General features: G+C 33.1%; 2 protein-coding genes across 2 annotated transcripts; both read left to right on the top strand.

Moving 5' to 3' along the window:
• The first annotated feature begins 205 nt into the window (after window positions 1–205).
• LOC149484580 (beta-1,3-galactosyltransferase 5-like) lies at window positions 206–4,784 on the top strand. Its single transcript, XM_089700362.1, has 6 exons — window positions 206–408; window positions 1,848–2,037; window positions 2,359–2,536; window positions 2,702–2,909; window positions 3,098–3,220; window positions 4,328–4,784. The coding sequence occupies exons 1-6, from the start codon at window positions 357–359 to the stop codon at window positions 4,576–4,578; spliced, it is 1,002 nt and encodes a 333-aa protein (XP_089556488.1). The 5' UTR covers window positions 206–356; the 3' UTR covers window positions 4,579–4,784.
• Window positions 4,785–5,762: 978 nt separating this feature from the next.
• Window positions 5,763–18,493, top strand: kermit (PDZ domain-containing protein GIPC-like protein kermit). The gene is made up of 4 exons (XM_089700760.1): window positions 5,763–6,519; window positions 14,598–14,828; window positions 15,060–15,311; window positions 15,774–18,493. Exons 1-4 carry the CDS (start codon window positions 6,280–6,282, stop codon window positions 16,011–16,013), a joined length of 963 nt encoding a protein of 320 aa, XP_089556886.1. The 5' UTR covers window positions 5,763–6,279; the 3' UTR covers window positions 16,014–18,493.
• Window positions 18,494–19,609: the final 1,116 nt, after the last annotated feature.

Here is a 19,609-nt window from a genome sequence, read left to right as displayed (position 1 = left end):
AACTGAAGGTTCACCCTGGTAGCGACATGCACAAGGGCGTCCCCCCTTGACGGGGACCACGAACCTCGGCTTGAGCTGTCGCTTGAGTGGAGGAGGCCAGAAGGGCCCTAATCGGACGGGCGATATTGTTTACGAATGGGTACTCGTTTCGAGTTGATAAGTAGGTACTTACGAGTAGGTACGCTAACATTATCAGAGAGAAGTTTCCTTTTACAACGTATGGTTCACTTACCATACGTTGAAATTAAATTACTTACTTGTGTGTTTTAATAATTGTTTGTTTTATAAATCATTTAAAAAATTAAATCATTTGGTTTTAAATTATTCCTGTCAAACTGATTATTCGAATTGTGATTATGGAGAAGAAAATCCTGGATGTTTTCTTGAGAGGGAAATTATATTTTTTAGGTAAGTAAGTATGTCTTAAGTAAGTACATGTATATTGATAATTACTACTGTAAAACTGATGATAGTGCATAATATGATAATAGTTGTATACGTAGTAAGTATATTATTATTAATCTGTGATAATAGTATAAAATTTTAGTATGATTGCTAGATACTATTTATTTATTTATTCGGTGTAAGATAGCCCATTTATCGAGGAAGGTTATAGGCTATATTTCATCACGCTACGAGCAACAGGAGTGGCGCCACGGGGGTGAAACCGCGCGGAGCAGCTAGTGTTAAAATAAAATGAAAAGCGGGTGAATCAGTTGTTATTTTTATGTCGCCTAGTTAGGTTATTAGATTTAAAAGTTTTTTTAATATTTAAAATTATTTATCTAACTAACTAGTTACTACTTACTATGTAATAATACTTACTAATATTTTAAATGATCGAAAGATTGTGTGTGTGTGTGTGTGTTTGTTACTGTTTTATCGGAAAACAACTGGACGGATTCTGATAATACTTGTCAGATATATATATATATATATATATATCTGACAAGTATTATCAGAATCCGTTGGCGCTCTTTTTTTCTCGAGATAAACGTTTGGTTTTGTCACGATAAAAGTGGTTTATCGCAGATAAAACCAAAACTAAAAGTAATTACACAAAATGCTCTGACAAATATCTTGCAAATCTTATATATAAAAATGAATCGCAAAATGTGTTGGTAAGCGCATAACTCGAGAACGGCTGAACCGATTTCGATAATTCTTTTTTTATTATATTCCTTGAAGTACGAGGATGGTTCTTATGTAGAGAAAACGTAAATATTATGTACCACGGGCGAAGCCGGGGCGGACCGCTAGTATTTTAATATAATTGTTTATGAAAAAAAAATCATAATAAGTATTACCATGTCAAGTAGAAAACGTAAAAGTGTCAAAATTAGAGCTAACTTGGTGATTTTTTTTATCGAGTCAATTTTAATATTTTATGTTTTTGATTGAACAGAATCGTTGAACATATCATCTAGTTTGATATATATATTTTATTTTTTAGATTTGGTCTTGAATATTATCACGTATCATCTAATAGAAGATTGGTAATTTTGCTTTATACGCACCCTTAACACTAGCTGCTCCGCGCGGTTTCACCCCCGTGGCGCCACTCCTGTTGCTCGTAGCGTGATGAAATATAGCCTATAACCTTCCTCGATAAATGGGCTATCTTACACCGAATAAATAAATAAATAGTATCTAGCAATCATACTAAAATTTTATACTATTATCACAGATTAGTCTATACATACATTACTTATAGGCACATAAACTAAAGAAATATTTGCTTTTACTCGCGTGGCCTGGGTTTTATCCGCGGCAGCATCTGATACCGTGCTCTTATAAATGTCCATTATTTAATATATATTTTACAATTACACCATTATTAATTACAGTGCTCAAAATTTCAACACAGATTAAGACGTCGAAAAATATTTTAGTACTGCTTATTATATTATCAGTATCACTGCTATGCTGGTGGGAATTAAAATTAATTAGCTACAAGGCTTATGATTTACATCATCATGAGAACTATTTCGATCACTTCAAGCGTAATCGCAATTTGGAGGATTACATTAAAGAAATGTACGTTATAATAGGTACCTACTGTTTTTTTAATTGTTTGTTATTCTATTATTTTATAATAATTATCCAAACTTCTTTGTTGCATCATAAAACAAACTTTTACAATAAGTATTATAGTTAATGGGTGAAGTTACGTTTTTTTACAAAGTTCAAGTGCTGTTTTATTTCTCCTAATCAACTCTCTCAGCAGTCAGCTGCTTGATACATACCTACAGAACAATTACGTGGAAACTGGAAACTAAGAAATAATGTATCTTAGCGATATTTTGAAAAAAGCTGGGGTTGTTTATATTTAAATACATATTTGTAATAATATTTCAGAAATCTTCTACAAGAACCTTCAACTTTACCATGTCGAGATAATATTTCAGTTCTGGTTATCGTTGCTTCTTCTCCTTTCCATGTCAATCAACGTGAGGCAATAAGAATCACATGGGCCACTCGATTGCGAACTCTGTTCATTATTGGCCTAAATAATGCCAAAGAAATTGATCATTTGGTAATACTTGTACATAATCTAATTACCTAAATCAACCTTAATATGGTGCCGATAATTTGTTAATGACTTTCAACGAAGTAGTTATTCCGAATACAACATGAAAACAATATTAGTTATTTACTAAAGTAAGATAAGTTATTAAATAAAAAAATGTATTTTTTACAGTCCGACAAGCACAAAGGTGATCTAGTAGTTTACCAGTTTCAAGAACATTATCAGAATCTCACACTGAAGACGGCTCTCATGCTAAAATGGACGGCACAGAAATGTTCATCAAAAATAAATTTTTTACTCAAGACTGACGACGATATTTTAATTAATCCATGGCAGATAGAAAGAATTGTTAAAGAAAATTTGGATGCAGATCTTATCGGTATACATACATAAAGGAACAGAACCTAGACTTTTTTGAAAGTTTTTCAAGTATTAACAGTCGTCTTTATTACCTACTGAACTTAAATCCCAAATCCCCTTTAGTTATTTAAATGTAATAACTTGGTTCATATGAAATTCAAAATGGTAAGACTTTATTAAAATTATAGCACCTCCAATTTATTCCAGGCTATAAGAATGAAAATGCTGCTGTTTATCATAATGAAGACGAAAAATGGTTCCTTCCCCATTGGTTATACGCAGATGATATGGTTCCTGAATATCTATCTGGCAATGCGTATTTAATAAATGGTAAATAATTTTCAATTTATAATTACCATTGCTCTTCAATATGTCCTGTTGTTGTTTGAAAAAAAAAATCAGTGCATTTGTTACATACATGCAAATAGATACATACGCTTACGCTTCCTGTCTCATTTTAACAAGGGAAATCCTTTATCGATGCATAAATATTTTTAGGGTCTCGAGTTTTTAGCTTTTCAAAAAAAGAACGGAAACGGGAAACCCCTATAGAGTCACTTTCATGAACGCATGAAAATGTATCAAGTTGAAATTTATATGTATCAAACTAGCTGTCCCGGGATATGTTCTGCCTTACTCTTATCACTGAGGCTTGTGAAAAATAGATGTTGGCCGATTCTCAGACCTACCTAATAGGCATACAAAATTTCACTCAGTCCAGCCGCTTCGGAGGAATATGGTTACTAACATTTTGACGCGAGAATTTTATATGTACCTATATAGAAATAAGAGATATTCAACTGTCACATTGTAGCTGTGAAAAAATTCACTTCTTAGCCAACGCAAACAAAAGATACAGCCGTTTAACCTGTAAATTTTCGATATTCGCAAGGGAATCAAAACCTACAGAGTACTTCGCGTGAACACATAATCTTGAATTTGGTACAAATCAATGTCTTATAGTTATAGCACAGATGAAGCATACCTACATATTTTAAAGTTACAACATATAATAAAAAATAGTTTTGTTGAAAACCGTCGCGTCGCGTCGATGCGCGAGTCTGACTCCCACTTGGATTTTATTTTTTAGATGAATTTACGAGTTTTGTGGGTGACCTCGATTGGTCAACGGTGACTCGTCTGTTCGTTTGCCTGCTAAAGAGATGCAGATGCAATTCCTGTAACTGATACTATAGTCTTATTATTAACGATTGACGAAATTTGGTATAACCACAGATATAACTTCGAAAAGCTTAGCTTAGGTAGCTTTTGAAAAGGAATAATTTTTATATCAGTAAAGCTTTTTATCCATTTCATACACAATGTTTTGTCCCTTATTACTACTTAGCACTACTTTGTCAGTTAGTGTGTATGAAATCTATAGGTATGTAACATTATTACCTAAAACTTGTAAGCAAAATATTTTTTCTTTTACAGGAAAACATGTACTTCCAATTTTGAGAGCGGCATACTCAGTTCCTGTTATCAATATAGAAGATATTTATTTTACTTTCTTAGTTGCGAAAAAGAAATTGGGGTTACGGCTAACTCATGAACCGCGACTACGGGGGTTCAAACCATGGCTGCCTTTAACACGATTTTATTGGAATTTAGCTTCAGTTCATAGTTTGTCGCCAACAGAAATGTTAAAGTGGTGGTCAAAATTAGTAACGATGGCTGAAGAATAATTAATGGTAGAAGTAGATTCTACTCGATTCGCGTTGACTAAGATTACTTTTATAACCTTGTATGTGATACAGGTGGTACGGGTACAAAAAGGAGTGTGTACCTATAGGTACTACATATAAATAAAATATATTATGGAATAAAGGGAAAATGCAAGCTATTAAGTATTACCTAACTACACCTATAATGGAAAAAGACGGATGATTTTGTGTGTACGAGTTGGAAATTATATTTTTTTAAAGTACATATTAACTAGGTATATATTCAATATATACTTTACTTTTAGCTAGTAGGTACAACATTATAAATATATAAAAAATCTCTCATTTTCTTACGAATTTGTTCTTTTATTTAATATGCCCTAGATAATTTTTTTCTTAGTCGTAACTATTATGTATGTACCAGGTACCTACCGTTTAATACTTACCTACTTAATTGCAATATCCATACCTAATCACACCAAATCATGGATAGTTGACCTAACTGGCGTTATGTTGAAAAGGTACAATCAAAAAGAATCGATATTTCCATTTTCCTGGAATACAAAAGTAATATTAATATTATGAATGAACAGTCTATAAAATTAAGTTTTATCATAGACTAATATATATATTTATTAGTCCATGGTTTTATCTAATCAGTTAATGTGAAACTAATATAATAATTAAAGACAAATCATTATCCTTGCGTTTATCATTCTTAATGAAGCGCAAACTAATTTGAATTTTGAAAATGATGGCAAAGTTACAGAGTATGAAGTCAACCATTCGGCTTTCGTTTCAACTGCACAATCCACATTTTGTTACCTCATTCGGCAGTGAATCGGCACCAGCGTTCCCAACCGTACGATAATTATCGTACAAACACGATAATTTGGTGCCTACGTACGATGTACGATAGCATGTTATTATCGTACGCTGATTTTACGATAATTTCTATCAGGCAAAATTCGAGAATTTATATTATTTCACCCATACAAATATGAAATTTTGACGTGTTTCATATCGAACTTTCATGGGAACAGTGAAATTTTGTCAGATTGAATTTTAAACTTGGCGCGTTTATTGAACATAAAGTGGAAATGGAATCGGTTCAGGTCTGTAGTCTGTACCACGCGTAAAACCAAAGAGTATAATGAATATTAAGGCACGTAAAACGCTTGGGATTCAGTGTCCCGTTGATTTGACAGCGGTAGTTAAACAAAGATTAACTATAGAGAACTTGCATACTTATCAATATTACAATTTATATGATTTATTTATTTAGAATTGACTTTATTCTAAAAAGTACGATAATTTCGAACCAAAAACGCCTAATGTACGATAATTTTACGCCCCTGGTACGATAATCAGCTCACTTCAGGTTGCTAACACTGATCGGCACCCCTCCCCCTCATTTCCTCAGTCACTCGCCAGTCGGGTTGTAGAGTGTACGTGTAGTTCTATCGTTTATGTACAACCTCGAAAATACTTTGATAATGTTCTACCTTCAACTATAGAGTGCGCCATAATCTTATCCAGTATCAACCATTGGATGATAACTTATCGTGAAGTATGACGCGTCGATAGCGACATTTCAAGTTCTTGCTGGCAATGTGACTGTGTGGTGATTAAAATTTACTGTGTACGGGTGTAATGAGTGTGTTCTAAACTTAATACCAAAGAAAATCTTCATTTACCGTTACTTCGAGTGATCAAGCAGCAATGTCGTTATTTAAGAAGAAAAACACGAAATACACGTCTCCTCCAGTACCGCCGCCTCCAGTTGAAGACGTGTATAATCAATCTAACGGTGTAGATAACAACAATGGGGCTCAAAAGTCACAGTTAGTGTTTCATTGCCAGCAGGCGCAAGGAAGCCCCCTTGGTCTTATATCTGGATTCTCAAATGTCAAGGAGCTCTATCAAAAAATAGCAGAATGTTACGATTTTCCACCCGAAGATGTAAGTACTTTTAAACATTCTCTATTTTGAAGATTAGATTGCAATTAATCATTTGTTTGTAAAATTTAGTCACAATATTCATTCTGATCGTATCTTGGTCTGTGGGTTGTGTGAGTTTGATTCCCGGTGGAGCTAAAGTTCATTTGCGACAAGGGAACGGTGGGCCATAATAAATAATAATAATCTACTTTAAACTTAACTAGAGTTAGAGTGTAACTATGTAATGCAAATTGATATCTATATTATAGTCTCTATAAAGATACTGAAATTAATCAATTTTCAAGGAAGTAACATAAATTGAATTCTGACTCACACAATAATTGATAAAAAAATATTGAAACGTCTTCTAATACGTCGCCATTCAACTCATTAAATACCTACTAATTTTTAATGCCTTTTGCGATTCACATTATGTACATATTTTGCAATTAAGTATTTCTTAAGTAATGTTGATCTATATCTGTGAGTGTGACGGAAAAGTACCTATACAATTTCATGATACTGTTATATTTTTGTACACGTATTGTGTTTCATTTTAATTACCTACACCTACACAAATATTTCGTAATTGAACCTACATAAAATAATAAAGAAGATGAATTTTAGAAAAATGATAGCTACCTATAACTTCTGTGTACCCGCTATTAACAACGCTCTTGAAACGTTTGTTAATACACAATATATGAAACACACATTTAATGAGGAAAATAATAGGTATAAATTAATTGTCTGAAGACAAACAATTGACCAATTACAATTGCGAGTGTATCAGATTAATTACTGGCTTGTTACAAATTACATACTTACCTACCTATCTGCTTATTTTTACCTAAAAATGTCGACTAATCATAATATCTTGTTCGATACCACGTGATTTTATTTATTTCCGAGTCTATCAGTTGTCCATGCTCTCTGGTGGTCAGTCCCATGTTTCATACTAGATAGTATACCTACTTACAATGAAAAATTTCCAATAAAAGAGTACATACTTCATTCGACGCGTTCTTTAAATAAAAATACTTACCTATCCAAAAACGTTTTTGGTCATAATATGTATCATACCGTTGTATAGTTTCCACATCCTTGATTGTTTTGAGCATTATATTATAATCAATATTAGATAATCGATCACCAACTAGAGAAAATATACCATGTCCATAGAAGTTGCATGTACTAATATTAAACCGTGAGGAAAAAACTTTTGATGTTAATGTCGCGTCGGCATAAATTCTATTTGACCTAAATACAAGCAGTTGTCAGTATAGACCGGGAGATACTGACACAAAATTTCGAGTCATTTGTAACAGGATGGCGGTTCTACAGGGGTCTTAGTACGCAATGACAAAAAGGAAAATGATGGTGTGAACGCTGGTACCGGTGGCTTAGTCGCGTGGGCGTTAGTCGAACTCGTCGGAAAAATAGCGAAAGTCAAACGATTTGTAACACAAAAATTTTAGAATTTACCGATAGCCCATAAAAAAGAAGTAGGCGGTAGTGTCATGCCATACTTTTCCGGTGTGACTTACAGCCCGCCATACCGACGCGAATGTGTTGATTTAAATAAAACAATTATTCAACCATTTGTACCAGGCTAACTTTTGCACAGGTAACCATCGTCGTGCAGCCATTTACGAAAATCGCCATGCCATACTTTTCGGACGATTCCAAATGGTCGCCATACCGCTGAAAATCTGCAAAAAAATTTATTTCGCCAAATTTTTTGTACCAGTATTGCATTTGGATTTTTGGAGAGTATTTGATAAAATGTGACCATTGTTATATTTGCCATACTTCTAGTAGGGGGAAAAAGTGCTGTCATACTTAAAAAAATAATTTATTATTAATTTATATAAGTGAAAATTTCCAACACCTAGATCTTTGAAATTTTGTATTTATATTCGTTGATCCTCAAACTTACAGGAAAAATAAGTGCCATACTGTTACAAATCGTTTGACTTTCGCTATTTTCCGACGAGTTCGACTAACGCCCACGCGACTAAGCCACCGGTACCAGCGTTCACACTATCATTTTCCTTTTTGTCATTGCGTACTAAGACCCCTGTAGAACCGCCATCCTGTTACAAATGACTCGAAATTTTGTGTCAGTATCTCCCGGTCTAGTAGTTATACAAAAGATAAAGTGAAACATATTATGTGGAACCTACACATATTATAGAATAGAAAGGAATATTATAAAATACTTATTAAGTTTCTGATTAATAAGGAAGTTATGTAAGTCAGTGGCTACTGACAACATACCTAGTTTCCACGTTGCGTGAATAATACTTAACTTTAATACAATTTTATTTAAAGTTAAAAGATACCGTGAAACTCAAGACTAATTTAAAATTCTAATGTGATATTGTTATACTTATTTTGCTTCCATTTTCAATGAATTAAATTAATGGTACCTGACCTATATCTAATAAGTATACTCCTATCTTATACAGGATGTGTTAGGTATAAATAATACAACCATAAATGTGCGACAACGGTCACGTACCTACTACATAAATTAAAAATTACCTTTAAAAAAAAAAAATAAATAACATTTCGGAGATATTTAAGTATAGATACTTCGTTATTTCATTTTTTTATCTGCTGACTATATTTCAAGAATGATAAAAATTTATCGTTTTAAAATATTAACGAAGAGAAAGAAAGAAGAAACAGAATATTTTTACGCACAGAGAAAATATCAGTTTTTTTGTTAACTAAACTACTTAACTATTTTTTTTTATATTATAAGTATTAGGTGATCCGTGATCCCTACATCTACTCTATCTTACCAAAGCCGTCCATCGTGTGTATTCGCTAATAATTATTGTAAATTTATTATATTAGTCAGTTCTTTAAAGAAACGAATCTTCAATGGCGGCGCTTATCATTCCCTCTCGCTTACACACGGCCGTACGGCATGCAAAAAAAAATGGAAAAATAAAATCACTAAAATGTATTTGATTTTCCCTATAATAGTTTTTACCATAAATTTACAATGACATTTATGCATTTGCGAAAGTAAATAATGTTTTATTGGAATTTGACAAAATATGTTCTTTGGGAAAAGTTTTTCAGTTTTATGGGCTCATTACAAATATTATGGGGATTTTGTTACATTCTGTATACGTAAATATGATAATTCATATAAATACACAAATACCATAACAAAAAAGTTTGTCAACAAACAATTTGAAATAATTAATAAAATAATTATTAGGCCAGTAGAAATCGACACTAAAAAACCCTAAATTCGCAAAGCACGATGTAGATTTGAATTTTTGGTATGTTGTTTGGATCAGTTAGGGTGATGTAAATCCCAATTTGCAACTTCGAAAAAGTTGTGCTCGCTGCGCACCACGTGATAAACTGCGAAAATTTTGGACTTTTTTCACTTTTTGCTCTAAAAGTCATAAACTATGCGTTTCCGACAAGTATGATTCAGTACATAAATTAAGGTTATTAAATTTGCAACAATTTAAGCCTAACCGCAGCTCTCTAAACCTTATAACGACTAAACTGTGGCCATTCGAAGATGGTTCATTTTTCCGGAAATATTGAAATTTTTAGTTTTGCTCCCGTTTGAAGCAAAATATTGGCAAAAACCGCTCGTTCTATGAGAAGTTCGTATAATAAAGTTGTAGTGCATTTAATTTTCTTTCATAAGAGCATAGAACAAAGTCTGTGAGACAAATAGTTCACTCACAATATCTGAAAAACAAAAAGAAGGTAGAAATAGATTTTTAAAGAATTGAAACTGAGGGCATATAAAATCATAAAAAAGATAATACTTTTTCATTTGCAGGATAGGTAATTAACAAAATTACAAAGATAATTAAATTTGCAACAATTTAAGCCTAACCGCAGCTCTCTAAACCTTATAACAACTAAGCTGTGGCCTTTCAAAGATAGTCAGTTTTTCCCGAAATTTTCAAATTTTTAGTTTTGCTCCCGTTTGAACCAAAATATTGGCAAAACCGCTCGTTCTATGAGAAGGTCATAAAATAAAGTTGTAGAAAATTTAATTTTGTTAATTACCTATCCTGCAAATGAAAAAGTATTATCCTTTTTATGATTTTATATGCCCTCAGTTTCAATTCTTTAAAAATCTATTTCTACCTTCTTTTTGTTTTTCAGATATTGTGAGTGAACTATTTGTCTCACAGACTTTGTTCTATGCTCTAATGAAAGAAAATTAAATGCACTACAACTTTATTATAAGACCTTCTCATAGAACGAGCGGTTTTTGCCAATATTTTGCTTCAAACGGGAGCAAAACTAAAAATTTGAAATTTTCGGGAAAAACTGACTATCTTTGAAAGGCCACAGCTTAGTTGTTATAAGGTTTAGAGAGCTGCGGTTTGGCTTAAATTGTTGCAAATTTAATTAGCTTTGTAATTTTGTTAATTACCTATACTGCAAATGAAAAAGTATTATCCTTTTTATGATTTTATATGCCCTCAGTTTCAATTCTTTAAAAATCTATTTCTACCTTCTTTTTGTTTTTCAGATATTGTGAGTGAACTATTTGTCTCACAGACTTTGTTCTATGCTCTAATGAAAGAAAATTAAATGCACTAGAACTTTATTATACGACCTTCTCATAGAACGAGCGGTTTTTGCCAATATTTTGCTTCAAACGGGAGCAAAACTAAAAATTTCAATATTTCGGGAAAAATGAACCATCTTCGAATGGCCACAGTTTAGTCGCTATAAGATTTAGAGAGCTTTAATTAGGCTTAAATTGTTGCAAATTTAATAACCTTAATTTATGTACTGAATGATACTTGTCGGAAACGCATAGTTTATGACTTTTAGAGCAAAAAGTGAAAAAAGTCCAAAATTTTCGCAGTTTATTATTTGCGTATAATCTTTTTTCCTACTTTGCCAAATTTTGTAATTTTGTTAATTACCTATCCTGCAAATGAAAAAGTATTATTCTTTTTATGATTTTATATGCTCTCAGTTTCAATTCTTTAAAAATCTATTTCTACCTTCTTTTTGTTTTTCAGATATTGTGAGTGAACTATTTGTCTCACAGACTTTGTTCTATGCTCTTATGAAAGAAAATTAAATGCACTACAACTTTATTATACGAACTTCTCATAGAACGAGCGGTTTTTGCCAATATTTTGCTTCAAACAGGAGCAAAACCAAAAATTTCAATATTTCCGGAAAAATGAACCATCTTCGAATGGCCACAGTTTAGTCGTTATAAGGTTTAGAGAGCTGCGGTTAGGCTTAAATTGTTGCAAATTTAATAACCTTAATTTATGTACTGAATGATACATGTCGGAAACGCATAGTTTATGACTTTTAGAGCAAAAAGTGAAAAAAGTCCAAAATTTTCGCAGTTTATCACGTGGTGCGCAGCGAGCACAACTTTTTCGAAGTTGCAAATTGGGATTTACATCACCCTAACTGATCCAAACAACATACCAAAAATTCAAATCTACATCGTGCTTTGCGAATTTAATGTTAATTTCCACTGGCCTATATCCATTTACGTTATTTTTATTTTCTTTTTTGCTGATCCTACCATCTGTCAAAGTCAGCTTTGGCCGCCATTGAAGATTCGTTTTTTTATTGAACTAGCTTATAACAGAACACTAGGAGAGTTGTATAAAATTTTTCATTGGAATCTTTAAGATTTTTTGCCGGATAAAGCCTGCAAAATATGACGTTTGTTTGCTTATAACCGATCAGTAAACTTTGATAATGACGAAGCATTTGTTTTAGGAAATTATACGCTGCATATCAGTACATACAAAACTACCTTCTATGATTATTTTTTTCATGAATACATACATTACATAAATACATAGATAGACAAAAAATGGTAGGATTTATTTTTTCCTTTGTTTGCAAACTTAGAATGTTGTTTATTATATTGTAATAATAACGTGACGTCATTAACATTTTATTCAATAGCTGTGAGTATACAGTGCTGAATCATAAAAGAACCCAACAGTGATTGTTTGGAAATCTAAGGCCTCCCCCACATTGGGCGTTGGCCGAGCGTACGCGTTTTCTGAGCGTGCTGCCGGCGTCGGCGCGGCGCGGACGTCGCGTCAGCGCACCGTCTGCGGGGCGCGCGCTACGCGTTGTCCAGCGCCGCGCGGGCGCTGCGTGAACGCCGCGCAGACGCCGCGCTTACGTCGCGTTCCACGGGCGACGACCCTAGCGGGCGACGACGGGGGCAAATAGTGCGAGGGGCACGGCGCGGGCGGTTGAGTGCATAAGACGCGACGTCGGCGCGGCGCTTGCGCAGCGCTTGCATGGCGTTCGATGGCGCGACGCCCGCGCCCCACAGACGGTGCGCTGACGCGACGTCCGCGCCGCGCCGACGCCGGCAGCACGCTCAGAAAACGCGTACGCTCGGCCAACGCCCAATGTGGGGGAGGCCTAAGCCACATTGTGAAATATGCGTTACTGATAAATAAATAAATTAATATTATAGGACATTATTACACAAATCGACCTAGTCCCACAGTAAGCTCAATTAAGGCTTGTGTTGTGGGTACTAGGCGACGATAAATATAATATTTAATAAATACATATATAGATAATAACACCCAGACCCAAGAACAAATAATTGAGTTCATCACACAAATATTTGCCCTGACCGGGGATCGAACCCGGGACCGTCGGCTCAGTAGGCAGTTACTTTACCACTGCGCCAACCGCGTCGTCAAGTGATGTGAATAATATATTGCAGTTATTAGGTACCTAATAGGTTTATTTATTTCTTCTAATAGTTCTAATAGGTAGACATTGGACATTGCTTGAAAAACAAGGGCCAATAATTTATTGCTATATTTTTAGAGTAAGAGACATTCGTGGATGGGCAAACCATTATTTATTAACAAAATTTAGAGTTAAAATAAATGACAATACGTGGCCATGAAATTTGTAACGAGGCTGTGCGCATTCTAAAGGTTATTGTCGGCGAGTGAAAATGGCGTGACCGCTATTCTGATAGTTTTCGCATAATTTTTGTTTCGGTGCTTTCTTCAAGGGAGAGTCAGTTTCGTACCCAGTACTACCTATATTAACATCACATTAATATTTTTTATTTTCATTATTGAATTATGTATAATATAGAGCTATATAGAGCTGTAGCTCTAACATAGAATATAAATTATCATCCTATTATGTTCATTAGCATTTGAAAGTAAAGATGGTTATTTTTTCTTATTCTTCAATCAGTACTAATCTACTAAGCCGTAGTAGGTAATATAATACATATATCCATCAGCTAATAACATAAACACGCAATGCAAAAGTAAGCGTTTTTGTTTTCAGAAACATTAACAATGATTTTTGTCTAATTTATATGTAACTAGATTTACAAGTGTCGTTTCGGATATACGCATGGCTGACTCTCCAGGAAGCGGGTCAGTTTAGTCCAGGGGAGTAGTCGAACTTAGTGCAGAAACCGCATTAAATCCACTGATTTATATTTTACTTACTCTAAAATAGCATTTAGTTCTACTAAACAAGGTCGTTTATTGCTTGTCGAAACCCAAAACAATTCGTACATCTCTAAATTTTCCGACATGAAAGTGTAAATTAGCATGAAGGTCAGTGATAACGTACTGTCAGTATACCTACATTCCAAGGTAAAGCAATGCCCCACTGACGTAGTAAATGGTAACCATCGGTCCGCAGTCAATTACCTATTTATTTGATAGTTTTTATGTCTGGGCGTTCGAAATATAATCTCAGTGAATGGTCTAGTTAACAAAAGATATGCGGGTCGAGAAATAAATTTAGTAAATTAATCTTAGTTTTATAACTTAGCAAGTATCATAACTATTAACTATATTACAAACCCTTGGATATACTACGAATTACGATTAATAGTGTGTAATAATAAAATAAATTCATGAGTTATACAGTACCTAACAAATAAAATAGGCTGATATTCCAAAAATTAAAGAATTCGTCTTGAAATAAAATTGTTATTCTTGTCGGCGTAGGTAAATTTTAATTTTAGTATTTTGTGGAAATGCAGATTATCAGTAATGTAAATTAACACATTTCCTAGTTACTATAACCTCTTCATTTTATGTTTCCAGATCCTGTTTTGCACCTTGAATACTCACAAAGTGGATATGAAAAAGCTTTTAGGTGGCCAAATAGGATTGGAGGACTTCATTTTCGCACACCGAAAAGGCAGGCCAAAAGAAATAGAAATCGTTAAAACGGAAGATGCACTCGGTTTAACAATAACCGACAATGGAGCTGGTTATTCATTTATCAAGAGAATAAAAGAAGGTTCAATTGTATCAAGGATACAACATATAGAGGTAGTTGCACGTTTCTGATTTCTTAATGTAGTTATCCTATAGGACTTGTATTGTCTGGAGTTCATTATACAATTTTTGTGAGGCATGTCTCTGCATTGAATGCAGTGTTTAATAAAGCGCACAATACATTATGTGGGTTATTTAAACATGCAGTCATTGACCTCTTGACAACAGGAAACTATCTATTATTGAGTTAAACTGTTCATGTTCATAAATTCATTCTATCTTTAGGTTGGAGATCACATTGAACGATTAGAAGGTGAGAGTATGGTTGGTAAGAGGCATTATGAAGTAGCGAAATTACTGAAGGAAATACCCAAAGGCAAGACGTTCACCATTCGCTTGGTAGAACCGTTAAAAAGCGGATTTGGTAGCATTGGTCCGAAATCTGGTAGTGCAAGATCTAGCAAGAAACAAAGCTATGGATCAGGCAAGGAAACTTTAAGGTTTAAAGCAAATGGACAAGCCACTATAGAAAATGAAGTATGTAAAATTTTGATTAATTCCTGTTTATATTCCGTTTAATATTTTTTGATTAGCAAAAGTCGACCCTGAAGTCTTATAAATGTTCTGCGTACATTTGCTGTGGTGATTACCACTTAGTAAATTAGTCGTATTAGGTAGTATATTTTTTTACTGATTGATAGATTTTTATGTTGACGTAAACTGCTAAAAGCCACTTATAGGTGATTAATAATTATTTATTTTTCTATCATTAGAAATCAAAATGTAAACGTTAAATGAAAGCACTGTGAGAGGTATATATTAATAATTATAAAATTAATTATAATATTTTTGTTGAGTTTGAACTACATATGTCCCCATGTAGTTGAGCCTACCAAAAGACCAGGTATCTGGTGGTACCCGAGCATTATAAAAGGAAATATATTTAGAGTAATATGTAATAACATCTATTTAATTAAAAATGAATTTACACATTTCCAGCATGACGAAAAATCAAAGGCCGGAATAGAGAAGATCAATGAGCTCCTAGAGTCATTTATGGGAATTAATGATTCCGAGTTAGCGTCACAAATGTGGGATCTCGCTGAAGGAAAAACTAATTCCATGCAATTAGCCGAAGCTATAGATAATAGCGACTTACAAGAGTTTGGATTTACCGACGAGTTTATCATAGAATTATGGGGTGCTATAACTGATGCGAGATCTGGCAGACTGAGTTAAGATTTCCAACTACTTTATAGTTTCCCAAACTTTTGCGTATCGCCACACAAAACGCCATTTTGTTTATATTGTAAGTTAAAATGTATTGACAAAATAATCCATTATAAAACGAAGTCTTCATGTATTAAATCCTAATTAAGGGTCATTTCGCATTACTACTTGATGAACTTTCTAAGAAGATTGATTTAATTTATAAAACCAATTAGGGGCCGTTCATAAAATACGTTACACTAAAATTCACTTTTTTGACCCCCTCCGGTTGTCACGCTGTGTCACACCTTCTGTGACCCCCCTGGAAAGATTTCGTCACAATAACTAAGACCCTCCCCTCCTAAACATGATTGATAATACAAAAATTTCGATATTAGAAAATATTTTTTTATTTTTATAATAAACTTTAAATACCTAAATGAATAAATATCTTAAATATTAATAAAAAATACAATAATAAATGCATGAGAAATATTATTTTCATTTGTTACTGAGTCGAGAGCGCAGAGTGCTTAGAAACGTTATCGTAGTTCGATCGCAACACCACTAGAACCAAGTCAAAACGCTACAGCGACACAGCGAGAGAACGAACAGTAAAAATTTTTAATGAACTGCGAACGTCACGCCGCACTGCCGTAGACCCCCTGTCACCCCTTGTCACATCTTGTCACACTCGCGAAAACCCCTCCCCCCCTTGTATGCGAATGTATTTTATGAACGGCCCCTTAAAAAATAGGATAACAAAAAAAAATCATAAATATTAATACCTAGCATTTATGACCTGCTTAAAGTGCCTTTTAGAACAATCTATTCTGAATAATTAATGTGTAAGTCGTCACAAATGTTTCATATATGTATTAACGTAAAATGTAAATGTATGTACATAATATGTATCACCATTCTTCGTGATTTATTTAACTACATATTTAGGGTATATTTAACTATTGAGAAATGATCTTTATCTTTGTTTCATTGACAAGGTCCAGAAAATGATTGCTTAAAACTTACAATAGCTAGTTATGTATAGTACAAACATGTACAAATGTTGCCGAAAAATTATAAAGAAGAAGTAGAATAGATTTTAATCGTTTATTGGACGGAGAAAAGTGTTAAAATGCATTTTTTTATTTTATTTTGTGATATTTGTAGATCAAGAGCCCACGACCGCGACGGCCAGACATACCTTTCTTTAATAAAGTTGAAAGTTTCTCTGTATATGTCTCCGATACAGATAAGAACGACTAGCTATTATCAAGTCTGGGTTGTGGTTACTTTGACAGGAAACAGGTAGTAAGGGTGTATAAAATTGTACCTAACTTTCATTATAGTTTAAAAGCTAAATTTTATATATATGTTACTTGGGGACCTATAAAAAGATGTTACCTTAAGAGCCAGACAGTTTTCATGGTACTTACATCTAGCCAGACACATTTAAAAAAATACTAACATATCATCAAATTCACATAACTACCTAAAAGCGTAACAAATATGAAATAACCCACTAAAGCATTAGTTAACTATAATTATTAAAAAATAATAGTATAATATACAAGTAATAAAGTTAAGTAGGTATATCTTTTACGGGGACTTATGTTGATGGAAATTCACGTATCTCGATGACACAATAAAAAAGTCATCAGGATACGTGAAATTCCATCATCATAAGTCCTCGTAAAAGATAAGTAATAACTTTATTACTTATATATTATACTTTTATTTTTTTAATAATTATAGTTAACTAATGTTTTAGTGGGTTATTTAATATTTGTTACGCTTTTAGGTAGTTATGTGGATTTGATGATATGTTAGTTATTTTTTAAATGTGTCTGGCTAGATGTAAGAACCACGAAAACTGTCTGGCTCTTAAGGTAACATCTTTTTATAGGTCCCCAAGTAACATATATAAAATTTAGCTTTTAAACTATAATGAAAGTTAGGTACAATTTTATACACCCTTACTACCTGTTTCCTGCCAAAGTAACCACAACCCAGACTTGATAATCGCTAGTCGTTCTTATCTGTATCGGAGACATATACAGAGAAACTTTCAACTTTATTAAAGAAAGGAATGTCTGGCCGACGTGGGCTCTTGTATTATTGCCTATATGTACTCAATTATTATGATGTCATATTTGAAAATGGAATTTGAATAAATTATTTATTTCGCAAATTATAAGATATAGATAATTAGACTCGTGTAACTTGGAAAGTATTGTCTAATGTGCTATTGAAACTTTGTTGATAGCTTATAGTTAGGGACAAAAAGTCAGATTTTAGATTTAATTATAGAAATAACTAAGAAATTAGATTATCTAACTTCTTTAAGTTTTTTCTTTTTTTATAATATATAGATTGACTAAGGTCTTTTTATTCTGATGTATAAAATGTGTGCCTTCACAAAATCGTCTAAATTGTGTTGATATTTTTTTATAAATTTAATTTAAAAAATAGATTGTACCTAATATAAATAAAAATTATCTTTTGTTCTATGATTTTGTTTTTATTTTAGTACTTATATATGACGGCTTCTAAGCTTTGGTAAAAATTAATATTGTTATTACTGTAAGTATCAAGGCCACCTTGATTTACATCAAGGTAAATACAATTTATTTATTTTCAATACCCACATGCACCTTAGCTTTAGCTCATAAATTATAAGACATGTGATGATGTGATATGAATTAGGTGAACAATATTCTAACTTGAATGACAGAACGCACGACGAACAGATTACACTAGGTACGGCAGGAAGTCTCCTCTTACCTAGTCGTCATTTGAAGGCTATCAAATTTTATTTCAATTTCCCTACTAAACAACGCGGATTTAGCCACATTGCTCCGCTCCTATTGGTATTGGCCACGACTTAGCATGATGATATAATATTATAGCCTATAAGTTGACCAAACTGTTAGTAATATTTATGCAAAATTTAAAATAAATCCATGCAGTAGGTACTTTTTGAGTTTAGTTGGGACATACATTAGACAAACAGACAGAAATTCTAAAAACTATATTTATGGCTTCCATATTGGTGGTATACCTATCACACCTCAAGTATTCTTATAAAAAAAATTAATGTAGTTTTGAATTTCCTACGATTTTATTAAAATACCTATGTACAGATTAACGGAGTTATCAAAATTATGACCATCTTAAAGCAAATATTATTTTACCAAAATATGACTGTATTTTCGCGATTAGCGAGATCTAGTTATCTATCTTTATGATTTTTGAAGATTCTAGAAAAATAATGCCACCTGGAAACTTAAAATGAAGACACTGCAATATTTTTGAATATACATAATATGGCTTGGACAAAATAACACAAAATTTAAAATACATGTAGGCACTAGGCACTGGTATTGTTCCTATTTACTAATACAAAAGACGGTGCTATTTATAAAGAGAAAAATCACAGCACAAGATTTAATAACAGTAATATAATTATACTAGCGGTCCGCCCCGGCTTCGCCCGTGGTACATATGAAAAATAGATGTTGGCCGATTCTCAGACTTACCCGATATGCACAGAAAATTTCATGAGAATCGGTCCACCCGTTTCGGAGGAGTATGCAGACTAACATTGTGACACGAGAATTTTATAT

The sequence above is a fragment of the Colias philodice genome, chromosome 11 (assembly GCF_061535455.1).
Source record: "Colias philodice isolate Cphi_HAF_F1 chromosome 11, ilColPhil1 Martin Lab GWU primary, whole genome shotgun sequence".
In the NCBI taxonomy this organism is placed as follows: domain Eukaryota; kingdom Metazoa; phylum Arthropoda; class Insecta; order Lepidoptera; family Pieridae; genus Colias; species Colias philodice.
The sequence above is the reverse complement of the archived record's forward strand: the minus strand, read 5'-3'. Positions and strand labels throughout refer to the sequence as shown.